The sequence below is a fragment of the Poecilia reticulata genome, unplaced genomic scaffold (genome assembly GCF_000633615.1).
Source record: "Poecilia reticulata strain Guanapo unplaced genomic scaffold, Guppy_female_1.0+MT scaffold_240, whole genome shotgun sequence".
Taxonomy (NCBI): Eukaryota; Metazoa; Chordata; class Actinopteri; order Cyprinodontiformes; family Poeciliidae; genus Poecilia; species Poecilia reticulata.
Window position 1 is genome coordinate 146,323 of NW_007615030.1, and position 17,941 is coordinate 164,263.

General features: G+C 40.9%; 1 protein-coding gene across 1 annotated transcript; it reads left to right on the forward strand.

Moving 5' to 3' along the window:
- Positions 1–6: 6 nt before the first annotated feature.
- On the forward strand, positions 7–9,958 carry gpr37a (G protein-coupled receptor 37a). Its single transcript, XM_008402574.2, has 2 exons — positions 7–1,009; positions 8,764–9,958. Exons 1-2 carry the CDS (start codon positions 188–190, stop codon positions 9,580–9,582), a joined length of 1,641 nt encoding a protein of 546 aa, XP_008400796.1. The 5' UTR covers positions 7–187; the 3' UTR covers positions 9,583–9,958.
- The last annotated feature ends 7,983 nt before the right edge of the window (positions 9,959–17,941 follow it).

Genomic DNA, 17,941 nt, shown 5'->3' on the forward strand with positions numbered 1-17,941 from the left:
GAGCGGTGACCTTGGTGTCAGCACATCTGCTCCCCGCACAGACTCTAACCGGCCCGGGAGTCGGGAGTGGACCCTGGTAGCGCTGCTCATACTCCCAGAAGCTCAAGACATCTTTGACCTGGCAGCACAGTCTGGAGATGGACCGAGCATCGTGGCGCTCTGTGGCCGCCTCTGTTTAAACCGAACCATGATGCTGCCTCAGCGGTTCCTCTGCTTGCTGCTGTGCAGCGACATCGGTGCCGCTCCGCTCCGCCGGAGTCCCGGTCCTCATATTGACGCTCCCACCCCTGAGAGGAATGCACTGAGCAGGTCGTGCCCCCCCCAAATAGCCAGCCACGTAGCCGAGTTTCCCCCGCTGGGGCCGAAACCAGCCAAGCTACAGGGAGCGCTGCGCCAGCGCTCTGTGCGTAAAAGTTCTGCACTAAATGGACATTTACGCACAGAGGAGAGCAGGCGAAAAGCCCAGTGTACTGTGGAAGAAGGGCTGAAAAAAAACGGGCATGGGCTTAAATGCGGAATCAGAACCGATGAGAAGGATCCGAGGTCCAATCAGAACCGGAGGAAGCGAAACGAGCCGCTGTTGGAGGCACCGGTCGCTMTGGCGCAGCAGCGTGACCCCCGGCTCCCCTTGATATTCAACAGCAGCAACTATGAGGAGGAGGATTACTCCCTGCCGGACACTCCTGACACCTCGCCAGGGAACCCGCGGGCCAGACCCAAGCAGATGAAGAACCCATTTTATCCCCTCACTGCCGCGTCCTACGGAGCCTGGGCGGTGCTGCTGGTGGCCGCCGTCATCTTCAGCGTAGGCATCATCGGGAACGTGGCGCTCATGTGTATTGTGTGTCACAACTACTACATGAGGAGCATCTCCAACTCCCTGCTGGCAAACCTTGCGCTCTGGGACTTCATAGTTGTCTTCTTCTGCCTGCCGCTCGTGGTTTTCCACCGGCTCACCAAGAACTGGCTGCTGGGAGCGTTTTCCTGCAGGATCGTCCCCTACCTGGAGGTGAGAGGTTGGTGAAGGGGCTTTCTAGAGAGTAATCATGCTCAATGTTAAGTCAATGAAGGCCAGGTGTACTGTGTTTGATTAACAGTGTGTCAGCAGATTGTCCTCCTGAGCTGTGGATCTCTGCAGCTCCTCCAGAGTCTCCATGCTCTCTTGTCAGTCTGGTTGAATGTCCATGTCCTGGTAGATCTCCAGCTGGTCCATCCTGTCTCCATGTCCAGATGAAGGATTGATCAGAACACGGCATGTTGTTGTAGAACCTAACTCTGCTTTAAACAGAACCACCAGGTTCTGCCTGACCTCCTGCTGGGTTCCCTGGTCTCCAAGGTTGATGCTTGATCTTTAAAGAACCTCTGAGGCCAGAACCAGACCAGCTGCATTTAGACTGAGGTTCAACTGCACACAGATGGACTTTTTTTCGGTAACACTTTATTTGACGGAGTGTGAATAAGACTGACGTGAAGCTGTCATAAACATGACACCGTCATGAACATCAGTAAGTCTTGAATATTTATGACTGTTTTCATAAAGTGTCATTCGGTAAATACTGACATTTTTAATACAAAGTTGACAATATTCAAAATTTCTTTGTTATGACAACTTGACATTAACCAAGAAATCATGATCTGTTATACATTTGTTATAAAAGTATTACTTTAGCTTTAATAACATAAAGCTACATAATTTTTAAAGTTTAATTGGTAATACTTTTATAACATTTATGTCAGATCATGATTTCTTGGTTAATGTCAAGTTGTCATAACAAAGACATTTGTATTGAACTTTGAATTAAAAGTGTCATAATTTACCGAATGACTCTTTATGACAACAGTAAATATAAAGACTTACTGATGTTTATGACGGTGTCATGTTTATGACGGTGTCATGTTTATGACGGTGTCATGTCATGTTCATGACTCAGCAAAGGTCTAAAAATCAGCTACTGTCCTCTGAACATCTCGGTGTCATTACTGAGGGGTTCTGGTGAACCCAGTGCTGGATGGTGAATGTCAGTCTGTATCTGTTCTACTTGTATGACTTGCATGGGTTGTAACATTTTGATCATTTTTGGTATTAACGCCTGTTTTTTAAAGGTTTTGTTTGCTCTAGTGGCCATTATTTGAGGGTAGTTTGATAGGGGGGAGGGTTGTGAGGGGAGTCATGCGGCAGGTGTCACCAGGCCGGGTATTGAGCCTGTGACCACCGGCATGAGGACTAGGGCCTCAATAGGTGGGTTGTGCTTTGCCCCTGCGCCACCACAGAACCCCCACCTGTTTTATACTTAACCAAATCTCATTATTTCTCAAGGTAATTACACTGATGGGTTCTTACACCCTCTTGCAGTTGAAACCATAAAAGGGTGTATGGTTTTAGAACCAAGTCCTGAAACTGGTAAACGGGTTCAGGACACCCATAGGACATCTCTATGTGTGGTGCATAGAGATAAAAATAATTGAATTGCAACAACTGGGGGCTTGTCTGAGTTGGTTTTCGGATTCCTGAGACCAGGACTCCCGTCTCAATTAGTTAATGTGGTGACCAAAAATAGAGATTTTTGGTGTGTGCACAACTTAAATGGTAGGCAGAACATTTTTTTTTTTGTTTTTTTTTTCTGGCGGTTTGTTTTCAAAATGTATGACTGCAAAGCTCAATTGTTGTTTCTCGCCTGTCACCTGTTTCTGGCCTTCAAATTCTTGACATTAACGGGAACATTCACTTAGTTTTTATTGTGTAAAACCCATGGTTAGATTAATTAAGTTGTTTTGGGTCTGTTAAAACTCCAGACAGAAACTGAGTCGGTCTCAGGGGTTCAGCGGAGCCTCTGCCGCGGAGGTAAAGACACACTTGTGTAAAGTCGTGATGACGCCCCACTTTGCCATCATTTGCTGCAGAGGATCACGTTACATTGCTTAGCCAATCAGAGGATCACGTTACATTGCTTAGCCAATCAGAGGATCACGTTACATTGCTTAGCCAATCAGAGGATCACGTTACATCGCTTGGCCAATCACAGCTGCGGAGGAGCCCTGATTGAAGCAGCTCCACTCTCAGCATGGATTTGAACTTGTGTCTTTATTTACTTCAGCAAAGCTCACAGTTTTTACCAAATACTGTAGCTTTCGGTGTCCTTCTAAATCTGCTCCTTAGTCGCATTTTTTCGGGGTTGCTACTGCCTCTAGTGGCGTGGGGTGGTAACACAACTAATATAATTACATTACTAAATCAGAATACCGCAGTCTATTATTTATTATTAATTTTTCATTCTCTTAAGAATGTAGAGCTAATTAAATGATCTAAACAAGACCTTAAAGTGGTTCCAGTTTCTCTCTCTGGTCAACCTGTTGAAACTGTGGCACATTTTAAATACCTTGGGTCGTTCCTGGACAGTCAGCTCAACTTTGCTGAAAACACTGACTATATTTKGAGGAACTGTCCTCAGAGACTCTACCTTTTAAGAAGACTTGGTGATCTTAGGGTGACCCAACTAAATAAATAAAAAATCATATTTTATTTATCACTACAGAATGGTTCAGTGAATGCACATATGAAACTGGTGGGTTYGGTACCTCAAAAAAGGTTAAGAACCACTTAGCATACTAGAAATAGCGTGTGGTTTTTGGGTCTAATGGAATATAACAGCATTTATAATTTCATGGGAAATTGAGTTTTTGACAAGATAAAGGATCAATGAGAACTCATGATTGTTCTTTAGGCCAGTTGAAACTCCAGAAAGGGCCAATATCACCCTATGCAAAAAAATAGCCACTCCTGTTTTCTCAAATTGAGGAGCAGGTCATCCTGGAGAACTTTAGAGTAGTATGTAGTTTTTGGGTCGACAGAAAAATCAAAACTATTGTGCACGGGTGAATTTTAATCATATCCTCATTTTTTATTCTACAATACTATTTTTCTTGTTTCTTCCATCTCCTCATTTTATTATTATTGTTTACATTCTTTGCATATATATACATATATAATTTTATGAACCATACTGAATGTGAGGCATTGAGACCTGATCGGACGCTTGGTGGATTGATCAGGTCTCAGTGGAATGAATTTGGTTCTGGTGTTGAAACCTGTTAACTGCCTGAAGCTTTTTGCCTGGACCGGCCAGAACGGTGTGTTGGGAAAATAAGGAATTCACAATAACGGCCTGGTGAAACCAGGTGTGAGCATGAATGAATCAGGAAAGTCTTCAGGTTTCCTAACACCTGATTTCTCTGGCTTCCTCTTTCATCTTCATTTGCTTAGTTAGACTGTAAACATGTTGAAGATAAAATCATTGCTGAACGAGTTAGAACAACCACCACCTCACAATATCAAAGTCTCTCTGTCTTATGGAGCTTAATTAAAACCAGGTTAAGTTTATGAATTRAACTATATCAAGTCGCAACAAACAGCCTCCATGCAGTTATAACATGAAGCTGAATGATTGTTATAGTAATAATAATCATAAAAATCACAATCAATGATAAAATAATTATTTCTGGAACAACGTACGTTTGTTTATATATGTACTGCACTGTTTATGGTTAAATGAAGATAATGAGCATTTTAAGTAAACTTACCACCAGTTCCACTATAAGGATTGTTAATTTTTTTAATTCTTTGTCATTTTAACTAAATAGTAAAAGATTATTAAGCACCTAAAAAGGCATACTTCATTAGCCTAAAGTAAACACTGATATGTAATTTAAAACATACTGAAATTTCACATTTATTTCATATTTAATGGTTTACTTTTAAAGTAAGCTTTAAGTGAATTTAAAAAAAAATCTATTTTGAGCATATATTTTAAAATATATACAAAATATATTTGAAAGCATATTGTTTCATTGGTACACTTGAGCAAATACATATTTTGTTCACTTAAAGTATACTTTTATTCAATATATTTCTTAAGTGTATATTATGGTACAATCCCAGGTCCCTCTTGAAAATGAGATCTAGATCTCAACGGGGTTTACCTGTTGAGATCTAGTAGAAATAAAGGAAATAAAAAAATGTAAGTGTTTAAAATTAGAATGTCTAAATTGGTACAAGCATGCTGTTAGTACACTTTGTATATATTTATATGTAGTGCACTTAATACTTAGTATACTTGAAATGTACTTATGCAAATGTAAGTATGTTTGAAATATACTAACATATTTTTTTCCCACTAGGGTCTYCTAGCGACCAACAACACTGCTTAGTAATGGAAAAAAAGAAAAAAGATAATGAACTTAAATCAAACTAAAATGATGAGACGGCAAACTGAACACCTTTAAAAGCTGGTGCCAACATACATGAGGTGAGGAAACATACAAGATACAAAGATGAACATAGCAACAGCAGTTTGTGTGTAAGCAGATAAGAGATGGAGGAAAACACAGAATCCATRACACGTTCTTGTAATTGGACGCAGCTTGAATAAATATGATTCACCAAAGTGAGGAATTYCCATCATTTAAAAGGAGGCTCACACACTAACCCAAGAGGAAGGCAGGAGTGGCTGAGGTTGAGGGTGTGTTATCAGACATGTCAGGTCTTGACACCTGCAGCACATGTTGGCCTCAGCTCAACAATTCTGTCTCTCTCTCTGTCAGGTTGGAGTAAAAGTCTGCACCGATTCTAATATTGGTGTGCTCCATTTCTTTAGTTATGCTCTTTCACTTTTCATAAAGAATTTATGAAAGGAATCTGTTTTTAGGAATCCTGTAAGGGTTAATTTTTTATAATTATTAAAACCATTTTTAGGTCATTCTCCTGCTCACCCTGTCAGTCAGGCTTTGCTTGATGAAGGTTTCTTTGACAGCTGCAGCCAGATATGCAGAGGTAAAGATCCCAGTTTCATCTCTAAATCTAAATGAAAGGTCTTGTTTGTCTGATTAAGGTCACATCACACTGTGAAAACCCTTATGCATGTGTTACAGTCTGCTGCCCCATCAGACTGGGGAGTGAGATTAGTGACCCCCCCTCTCACACTGAGATTAGACCTTGACCACAGGACTGTCTTCATCACTGTAAACAGTGACGAGCTTCTCTAAATAGGCTCAGTTTATAATTTAGCTTCAACAACAGTTTCTTCTTGTCATAAACGTCTCAATCCTTCATCACTAAAAGGGATGAAATCTTGTTCCGGGAAACTCAGAATAGCAACAGCAACATACTCTGAATTTCTTTGAATAAAATGGGCAACATGCCTTCCTGCATGGAGTCAAGTTGTCTTCATGCATGTGCAGGTTCTCTGTGGTACTCTGGCTTCCTCCCACAGTGAAATAACATGAGTGTCTGTGAATTGTCCGTAGACCTGAGTGTGAATGTCTGTATGTGTTGCTTGAGACGACCTGGTCAGGCTCTGCTCCTCCTACCAGTAGTCAGCTAAAGATCAGCAGTCATGGTTCCATCAATAGGAGAGTGGCCATTAATGAGTGCGGTCCATGGGAGCTAATTTAACTCCGGCTGATAGTAAATCAGCCTATGGAATGAGGTGGGACACTCGGGCGAAGGTCGTTAATCCCACGTGAATCTCCTCACAAAAATGCAGCTAAAAAGGTTCTTTATGGTTTTTGCTGTGGGCTGCAGCTGGATTGGTGCTCTCACTCCTTCTGAGAGAAATACTGGACACAACTCCACTTAATCCACTTCCATAATGACTCAGTGCTTGCAGGATTAGTCTACAACACTCGAAGGCTCTGACGCTCTGGGGAGACTCTTGTGGGCTCCTCCTACATGTCACCAGGTTGTTCACCTGTGCGTTGTGTTACTCCTGCTCACAGCAAACGCTTCATCTTCACTTGGTGGATTTTCAGGCCATGCAAGTTCTTGCAGACTTTTCCACATGAACACTGCTTGCTCATAGTCCGTAGTCCGTGTCCTGGGTCTGCTACTGTTATGTCCGTCAATCTGGGAGCTGGTCCTTTCCATTGAGTTCATCATAAGCTTTATTTGAGTGTCTTCCTTTTAGTTTGACACAGAATGGCCAACAGAGACTGGAGCTGTAGTCATCACCCTATTTGTGGTTTCATCCAGTCTTTCCCTACTGTCACTGATGTCTCACAGAGTTCATGTGCGAATACATCCACTGATGCACCTGGACACATCATCAATGATGGAGCAAGCTCCTGTTCAAACTTTTATTTTGAAAATCCTTTAACCRGATTCTCTCGGTTACTTGCGCGCCAACATTGAGCCCACAAGCAGCAAAATGAGTCAGAAACAGATCAGATGTCTTTGGAAAGTTTCTTTGCRAAGGGGAAAAGGCCCAGAGAAGAGACAGGAGAATGGATTCATCCCGGACCGGTAGGTGAGYCCCACATTACAAGCCGCTCTGCGTAACATGCGGCGACCGGCTGCTAATGAGGCAATGAAGCTTCAAGCTGCTTCGCCACGTAGAGACCAAGCAGGTTGTGGATATAAGCAACTCTTCCACTTCGGATGTTATTGTCTCCCATCACTCCCAGATGGGACCGTCTGGTTGCAGAGAAACAAGCTCAGGGCTCCGTTAGTCATTATCGTGAGTTAAAATTTTCACGAAAGTAAAATGTTCATTCGATTTTGTGGCACATCTGTATCGTATTTTGAAGGGATATGTAAACGTTACCATAGCGACCAGAGTCAGAGCGTTTGGGCTGCGGTGGAGAGGAGATGAGTAGAGCTTGTGAGTCTTAAGTCTGGTTTAGACGGAAAGATTTAAGAATGTCGGCCGATTCTCCAAACCTCTGTGACCACAGAGCTGATAAAAGTCCAACAGGTTCGATCGGTTCGTGTCTCCAAGGCAGGAGCAACACGAACCGATTCCAGTCACGAACATCCCGATTCCAGAGGATAATCCAGTATACACCTAATATAGCAGGAATTTAGAATAATCAAACATGGATGACGATGTAGTGATAGTTTGTGGAGTCATTTTAAGAGATAAAAGACGTAACAAAAAGAAAAGGCGGTGGATAAAAGACGACGGGAGCAGCCGCTCTATTTGCTGCACTATGATTTGGAGGTGACTATGTTTTTTCATAGTTAACATTTTTAACTGAATAAACATAATAATGACCTTTAGATTTGATAATAAACATTTCCACATATCATCTCCGATATACAACGGACTCAGTTACGCGATATGTCAGCTGGTTGGGATTCCCCTCTGTTCTTACGTCACCGCGCTTTCTGATTGGCTACCTGTCACATTCAGCAGGTTGGATTCTCGTTCCCTGTCAGGGAAAACCTCACAGGCTGCGATAAGAAGAATAAGACAACCCAAATTGGGTATATTCATGATTTAGCAGGAACACCAACATGCAGAAGCCTTATCTGACGGTTAACGCCCCCCACCCCCACCCCACCCGGGCCGCAGCAAAATTTCCGTTCTGCGGTAATAAAAAGGTTGGGGACCACTGATCTAAATGACCAAAATATTCCACTCATAAACCTGGTGCATAATGTGAGGATGCTTTAGTGAAATCAAACACTGGATTGCATATAAGCAGTCTACAGATTAATAGAGATGACATTGTCCTTTGGCATTCCAAATGATTTCACAAAAAATATAGTTTTTCTTTTTGTTGATCCTGATTCGTCTGTCCTCAAAGACAAATATTTCTTTTGTAAATACAAGTGAAAATCTGTGTGTGCAAACGCCTGTCAGGTGCCAGCTTACCATGTCTAAGATGTTTTGTAGCAGGTGCAAAGGTTCATCAGATCAGGTTAAGGGTCGTGATGTTCATGGATTGGTGTTTATATCACTTAACATTCTGCTTTTGTTCTTCTGCCAGGTGGCGTCTCTCGGGGTCACCACCTTCACACTGTGTGCTCTGTGCATCGACCGTTTTCGTGCAGCCACCAATGTGAAGATGTACTATGAGATGATTGAGAACTGGGCATCCACCACGGCCAAGCTGGCAGTCATTTGGGTTGGAGCTTTGCTGCTGGCTTTACCTGAGCTGCTCATCCGACAGCTGGTGACAGAGGACCGTGACCCCCCCGATGTGACGCCCTGTGAACGTTGTGTGGTTCAGATCTCCACTGAGCTCCCAGACACGCTGTACGTCCTGGGGCTGACCTATGACAGCGCACGCCTCTGGTGGTACTTTGGCTGCTACTTCTGCCTGCCAACGCTGTTCACCATCTGCAGCTCGCTGGTCACTGCCAGAAAGATCCGTCACGCTGAGCGAGTTTGTGTACGAGGGAGCAAGAAGCAAATCCAGCTGGAGAGCCAGATGAACTGTGCCGTGGTGGCCTTGGCCATCCTTTACGGTTTCTGCATCATCCCTGAGAACATCTGCAACATCATCACAATGTACATGGCGACTAGCATTCCCAGGGAGACCCTGGACATCCTGCATCTGGTCAGCCAGCTCTTGCTGTTCTGCAAGTCTGCATTGACCCCTGTCCTGCTGTTCTGTCTGTGCCAACCGTTCACCAGAGCCTTTCTGGACTGCTGCTGCTGCTGCTGCGAGGAGTGCAGCCCACCCAACAACAGAGAAGTTGAAAATGAATGTCCCACAGCCGAGCTGGAGCTCTCACCGTTTAGCACCATCCACAGAGAGCCCTCCACCTCCGCTGCTTACTCTGCTTTGGGGACACACTGCTGAGATCAGCGCTGACTGCATGACTGAACGGCTCCAAGTCTGAGACGCCAAGCTGCTGACAGCTGACGGACTCAACGAAAGTGTCTGTCTATCCAGTGTTTGCTGAAATTGATTTCAGCCCAAATCCATGAAACCTTTTTTTAATAGTACAAGGTTTCTGTTATTTTTCTCAAGGTATTGCCATCTTCATAGCATCATACTTTTTACATGTATAAGTAGCCTTCTAGAAGCAATACATTTCAGAATGTGTGATCACCAATATGGAAGAGCAGCCCGCCTGCAGGATGTTTTGATCTCTTTGGAGAGAAAATATGAAAGAGGCAGTATTGTGTCAAATCAAACTTTATTGAGCTTTACCTCATGTTATAATGTTTTTCCCTATCAAAAACATACCTGGAGTGTTGCTTTGATTCTTTCATGCCTGTTTGAGTAATTCTTTAATCTCCATGGCAACCGCCTTCAAGATGCAGCTCCTCTGAAGCTGCAGTCTCCAGCTGAGCTTCCCTCTCATCATTTTCTTAAAGGAATCCAGTCAGGATGAGTTAATTTAGTATTTTTTACAGATTTTGTTTGTATTCTTTATCACGTTTTACCAGTCATAACCTCTATATTTATCAAGGCACAAGAAGACTCAATATGACTGTAAATAAGAGGTGTAAAAAGGGTTCATTTATGTTAGCATAATAGCTGTTTGCTGATGTTGTGAATGAGCATTTGAATGATTTCAGTACTGCCATTTTACTTTTACAGTGGAATATTGGAATTTTTTTTTTGCATTGTAAACTTTAGTTTGGATATAAGTAGCACTTCTTTTTCACCAGTGTTTTAGAAAGAAAGAAAAAATAAACAGGAAGGAACATTTGTTTTTTCTGTTTTTGCATCTTTGCCACACCGATTTTTCAGATTATCACGTGAATTTTAATATCAAAGATAACCCTGTGATGATGAGTTTAGTTACTACAGAAAAAATCTATTCAAACAAACTTGACCTCATTCAAAAATAATATTTTTGTTTTTAAATCATGGATTAAYTGGGATTAACCTTAATCACTTAGACTAAACCTGGCAACATAAAATAGGCCAAAAGCTCAAAATAGGCAGCACATCATGCCCTGACCTAAAGTAGTTCAAGAACAGATGTGACATGATGGAAGGAAGCTGAGGGTGATGCAAACTCAGAGCTCTTTCAATAGGACATCATGGAGAAAGAAGGATGGCTCCACCTACTTGGGTGTCCAAGTCATTTCTAGTCGAGCACTAAGAGCCTCTCTGAGCTGGAGATGCAGAGTATGAGATGGGATTGGTCGATCCCTAAGCAGTGAAACCGTCAGTGGCTGACCACTGTCACCCAAACCACCCAAACCTGTCTAAGCATACTCAGCCACCCCAGTTCCAGCTAAAAATAGATCTCAAGCATTTATTCATAAGAGAATGTAAAAATGTGCTGCACAAGCGCGGTACTTCCTCAATGCAATCACACTGCTGTCAGCATATGAAGCTGAAATCTTGGGATGGATTATGTCACTCAGCAGCAAGGCCATTGCTTTGTTCTTAGCTCAAAATAATTCTGACATGTATATGCAGTCTCTTCATAGGTTTTAGTAACAATTTTCCAGGAGATRCAGAGTTTAATTTGGTGGTGTGAGACCGAGATTCAACAGAGTGGATGTTTCCATTGGTAGCAAGGATGCAGCATGTGTCCTCATGGCCAAATATGATACTCTGTACCTGATATCCCAGACTCTATTAACAGAACATGAAGATGAATGATTGTCGTAATAGTAATCATAAAAATCACAATAAAATTGATAAAATTACTATTTCTGAAACAAACATACATTTGTTTACATGTACTGCATTGTTTATAGTTAAATGAAGATAATGAGCATTTTAAGTAAACTTACCACCAGCTAGCAACACGTTAGCAGCCTTCGTCCCTTCAGCTCCTTTTGTGACCCACATTTCATTTCCATCCGGTTCTTGTCCAGTTATGTTGTCGTCTAACTCGGACTAGGACGTCACAAGACTGGATTTACCAAACTAACTACTAACTACTACTACTAACTGTTATCTCTACTACTACTTGTAATGCAGAATTGTGCGAGTAAAAATGGCAAATTTGAAGAGCATCTCTTATCCTCCCCAGCTTCACGGTGATGCTGTTCTTTTTATGGTGCTTTTCAAAAAAACTGAAAGTGTGCAATATCGTCACCATCTGGTCTGGAGTATGAACTGACGATAATGCCGTTCACAAATAAATAAAACTTACATTATACATCTGAAAATGGACAGGGAAAGACGGCTTCTGTGGTTTAGTCTTTTAACATTGCCCAAAGGGACGAAGGCTGCTAATGTGTTGCTAGCTGGTGGTAAATTTGCTTCAAAATGCTAATTATCTTTGTTTAATTATAAACAGTGCAGTACATATATAAACAAACTTATGTTGGTTTCAGGAATAGTTATTTTATCAATTTTATTGTGATTTTTATGATTATTATTATAAAATCATTCAACTTCATCTTATGTATAATGCTTTCATGCATGGAGGTTCTGGGTGTTGTGACTTCATGTAGTTTTCTTTATAAACTTAACCTTGTTTTAATTAAGTTCAGTATGCCAAAGTACTGACCCGCTAAGGGGACATGGATAAAAAAAAAGAAATCCCGACTTATTTTCTTAAGATCCTGCGCTCGAGAAAATAGCGCAGGATCTGCTATTGAAAGCAATAGCAGATGGCTTTCAATGGCTTTCTGCAATAGAACTTACAGAAAGCCATTGAAATTCAATGCCTCCATGCAATGCATGGAAAGCATCTATTGTTCTTTTGTCAATAGAATGTCTATTTATTTTTCTTCCATTACCGTTAATGCAGCTCGTTCTGCTACATGCGCACCCACAAAAAAAGATATCAAAATGTTCGGCTCGATGCCGAGAAGGGAGCTATTATTTTCACTGGGGATTGGAGTTACGATCTCYGACGTAAAAAGTGAAAAACAAGCGAAATTTCCAACTGCTTAAACGCAGAGTGTAACTGAAATCAACTGACGCTCAGTGAGAAATGAAGTGGAATTTTTACCCTAAAACAATTTGGAAATCACCCTCACGCCAACCAATATCTATTGGTATGAAAGTCGGTCATGACATTGTACCAAATACCTTCTCCTGTTAAATGTCTTAAAAATTTCTCTAGGGTTTATGGTTTACTGTAAAGATGCTTCAGAGCGAAATAATGTCCCAGGGTAAACTCAGGCTCCCAGCTATTCATTTTCTTTTTTTCCTTCCCCCAAAATCGCAGAGCTCGGCGCACACCATCTCTCTGTTTCTTACTCATTTTGCTGCTTGTGGCTCAATGTTGGCGCGCAAGTAACCGAGACTTTCAATGATTCACTTCCTGCTAAAGAGCCCCCTGGTGGTTGAAGGAAAATCCACATATAAACGGCTCATAGTCCGGAAAATATGGTAAATGAAAAAAAAAAAATCAGAATGCTCTCTGGTATTGTTCAGGGGGCCGGACCAAATGTGGAGGCGGGCCGGATCTGGCCCGCAGGCCGTAGTTTGGGGACCCCTGCTATAAAACAAAGATCTGCCTGTTTGCTGCAGTGGAAAGGAAGATGGTCCATTCAGGAAAGCAGAGCTGCATCAAACTTTAATGTGGACCTGCAGAAAAAAAGCAAAAATTTAATTGTTAATGCATGCCACCATGAGAAAATTGGGAATGTCCTTTTCTAGGTTGCAGCAGAAAAACTGGCTAAGTCTAGAAAGCATTGAGGGAGTTTGTCCAGGCCAATGATCCCAGTCCTCCCAGGATGTTGTCTCATCCCCCAAAAACAGTACTGGTAGCAGTTGGGAGAAGGTCAGTGAGCAGCTTGTTCAACATCACAACCTTAGTGTACCCATAGCCCTTTTGTTTCTGAATGAATGGCACTGTCTAATTACTGGAGCAGCGACAGGGGCTGCCAGCCCCATTAACAAAAGACACAAACATCCAAGGCTCCAGAGCAAGAGAGCAAATGAAAGACCAATGGATGATTAGACAAGAATTTGGTTCACATACAGAGAGAGCCCTTCATTATGTAGACAACACAATTAGAGGAATGTTGTGTCCTAACCCAAAGACATGCATGTAAGATTTAAAAAAATAAAAAAATGTAATCAAAGGATGAGGCTGAGAAATCAAGTAATCAAAGATGAACAGAGTCACCATCATGGCCATATGCTGGTTCCACATGGCTCTACTGTGACCCAGGTGTTTGTTCATGTTGCTGAAATACCTTCAGTTGCTCAAAAGAAAGAAAAGCCAGTTTCAAAAGAGTATTTATATTATTCACACATTTTCTACATTTTGTCACATATCGCGGAGGTAATTCAATCTTTGATCAATCATATTTTAAAGGTTTTAGACTGGTAGAGATTCACCTTTCAGAAGGACAACACAAAACATCCAGCCAGAAATACAAAAGCTTTCAATTTAGACTTTGTAACATCATAACAGTTAAAAGTAGACTACAGTTAGCCAGAGAGAGAGAGAGAGAACCTAAAATGTGTCAAACAGCAACACATGGTCCAATATGAAGAGATTCAAGGACAAGAAGCAGAGTTATGGACACATCAGTCTGTAAACAGTTAAAAGATATTTCTGAACCGTTTGGACTCGTCTACCAAAATAACTTCAAGAGCTTATCTACGACTCCATGGGAGAGTTCCAGGGCCAGAACCACTGCTGTCCAAATGGACCTCAAAGGCTGGTTTCATATTTACTGAAAAAAGTTTTGATGATCACCAAGATATTAGTAAAATATTCTGGAGACCGGTGAGCAAAAAGTGAACATTTCCAGTATTATTCCATTGTATTCAATTATTTCTGGTGTATGTAAGGAAATGAATAAGATTGTTGTTCAGGTCTGGATCATCCATCCATCTGCACCAACTTTTCTCATGTGGTTGTTGGGTGAGGGGCAGGGTACTTGACCAGACCACCGGTCAATAACATAAACATCCTTCATGCTTTCAAGCCAGAGTACCCAGAGAGAACCGTTGCATGCATTGAGGTGGTCTTCTTGCTGCTAATCCAGTGCTGGATTAGACCAGAAAATGATTGAGTTCCCAGATTTTACATGATCTATTTAATGTAAAGTAAACCCAGGATGTTTTACCGTTGTTATTGTTTTTAAGAAACAATAAACAGGGCATTTTAACAAAGAAATTTGCAAAAAATAACTTTCATTTCCAACTGATTTCTGCAAATGCTGGCAATTTACATTCCCTTTATTTGAGTCTGGAAAGTCAGGAGTTCTGGGCTGGGAAAAATGTCCAAACCCAGTGAGATGGTCTAAGGCTGCTCTGGACAACTTGCTGTAGTTTATGGAGCCATCAATTCGAATGTTAAGAAGAAAATCCTGAAGAAGATCTGGCTATCAGTTTGTGACTTCCAGCTGAAGTACATGTGACAATACATCTTTTACAGCCAGGCGATGATCCAAACTTTAGCAGCAGGTTCAGTTCTAAAGGCCTTAAAACCCCAAATTATAATTCCTTATTAAAAGATTGTTTTTTAATTTATTCATGTTATACTTTTCTGATCTTATGTGTTTCATAGCCTTAAACAAGTGTCAAACCTCAAAAGAGAGAAGAAGTGGGAAGTGGTAAGGAATGGGTCTTTTTTTCTACTGTGAATTACACATACCCTCAGTGCAGAACCTCACATTAAAGATTTTATTATCCCTTTAAAGGTGAGCTGTAGTGTCACAAAGTAAACTCAAAACTCGTTTAAAACAGAGGTTACTGGTGCGATGCATATCTACTGATGCACCAGTATTTGACTCTTTCTGACCAGTATGTCAACGTCAGACCTTCAGGTTCAAAGTGTGGTCCTGAGGTCCATTTCCATAAGACGATACTGGCAGGTCACATACCTCATATATTCAGCATATGTGGAGGCAGCTCCAGCACAAACATGTCTTTATACGCACGGTAGAATTAACTGTAAAAGGAGCTTCTACCTGTAAACACGTCTGTTTGCTCCTCAGACTCCAGGCCGCACCGGTTCAGACCAGAAACAATCAGTGACAGCTTGTCTCAGACTAAATGAGGCACCATGTTCTGTTTGGCTCACTGTAACTCTGTTCACTGCGAGGGCGAGCTCACACGCATACTCAACTGGGTCGTTATGACAACAGCAGGCTAAGACAATGGTGCACTATATCCTCCCTGGCTGGGTGGCGACGATGATGACGAAACGATGGTGAGAGATCAGCCAGCTGAGAGTAGATGCTGCAGATATATTATTATGAGAAGCTAAAGTGTCTTCACCAACAACTGCAAAACGTTGTTAAAATTCTGTCCAYACAGCAGTGTCTGCTCCTGAGTTATTTTATCACTTGTTAGACTGACAAATGATCAGAATTTGTCTCAGAAGTCTCAGAAAAAACAATGACAGCCATGAGCTTTAACCTCCTTTCTTCATCTGTGCYGATCATCAAAAGAGAACCAACTGCTGTTGGAAGTCTGAACACTTTTCTATTTGAAAGTTGGTAGAGCTAAATCAGTTCAACTTTATTTGTAAAGTTTCTTGAGAGGGTGTAAATTTTATTCATAAAAAAGCAATATCTTCATCAATGTAATACATCAATTTATATTCAGCATCACTTCACAAYAATTCAGTCCAGTCCAGTGGTGCTCACAGGGTCATCCCAAACTGGTGTGTTTGGACAATCCAGGACAGATTTCCAGATCCCTTTGGAGAGTACATGGAATTTATTTTAAGCAGAATATAGCTGCAGTGTTCATGGTTTCTGCCTGCATATAAATATTTTTCTTATTCAAAGCCTTACGACATTTGTCGTAAATACTTCTCAATAAAGGGTTTAAAAACTATTTTTCCCAACTGCTCATTTCTGAGAACAAAAAGACAACTTTACCACACATATTACTAAAGTAATTGTTTGAATATTAAATATTGACTTGATAAAATTCTCTGGGTCTATATTAGTCATACAAAGTCAAGTAATCTCACTAAGCCATGGATTACCATTTTAAATCTTATTTTGCATATGTTTAAAATAAATCAACTTTTGTTGCAAAGTACTCCACTTTGTAAATATGTAGACAATTGAAGTCATGATGATTCCTTCATGTTCCTCTGTGTCTGCTACAATGTCTGACCTGTTGAAAGAGCAGAAATAATTACATGTGCCAGACACATCTAAAAATATTTAAAAATATTCATAATCAAAAATACAATTCTCAATGGACATATATTGAGAATTATGTCCAAAGTAGGCCTATCTTTTTAAGTTTTCACTGGGAAGGTAACAAACAGCAGTGGTTCAAAACAAACATTTATTTCTTACCCTGCTGACTTGTGATAGTAACACTTTATTTGACGGGGGGTGAATAAGACTGTCATTAACACGACATAACTCCTGTCATTAACATGAATAAGCCTTCATGAATATTTATGACTGTTGTCATAAAGTGTCATTCGGTAAATTATGACACTTTTAATACAAAGTTGACATTATTCAAAATATCTATGATGAGAACTTGACATTAACTAAGAAATCATTACTGTTTAAACTTTACCTTTAATAACAAAGTTACCTAATTTTTAAGGTGCAATCAGTAATACTTTTATAACAAATTTATATCAGTTATGATTTCTTGGTTAATGTYAAATTGTCATAACAAAGACATTAATTAACAAAGAACAGCTGAGAGCAGCAACGCTTCAGCCCGATCCAAACCACACAGGTAGTCAGTCAGATTAAGGTCCAAAACCTTCGCTTTACAGCCGTTTAAGTGTCACTGATCAACATAAAAAAAAACCACAAAACAAATGGTACAAATCACGTTTTTCCCGAATCCCGAATATGACATCTACCTTTGCCGTTTCATAATTATAATCCATGTTGGAGTGAATTTTTCCACTTGGCTGCTATAATCTGTTCTTGGGTTACACAGACATATTTTTTCTTTTTTTCCTCTCTGAGATTCTGCTTAGAAAAGGAGGTTATGAAGTTCATCCTCCTGCTGCTTTTTGTTTTTAAAAGAGTAAATTTAGGTTTGCCTCGACTTTTATAAACTAATTCCTCTTCTATGCATCATTTCTTTGTATTACTGTTGGTACAGATATCAGCTGGACACTGTGCTTTGCCTGCTAGTAGTTTAAATTAATTTCAGCTGCACTTTCAAGAGTATTCAGATTTTAACATGCATTTTCTAAGTAGTAAATATTTCAGTTCACTCTTTACTCAGTAACTTCAGTGATGTTGAAAAAATCTACCTGCAGACTTTGTTGGCTACCCTGACACTGCAGTCATCCTGGACGGGGCTGAGCCGGACTTCCTCTCCTCCAGAGTGACGA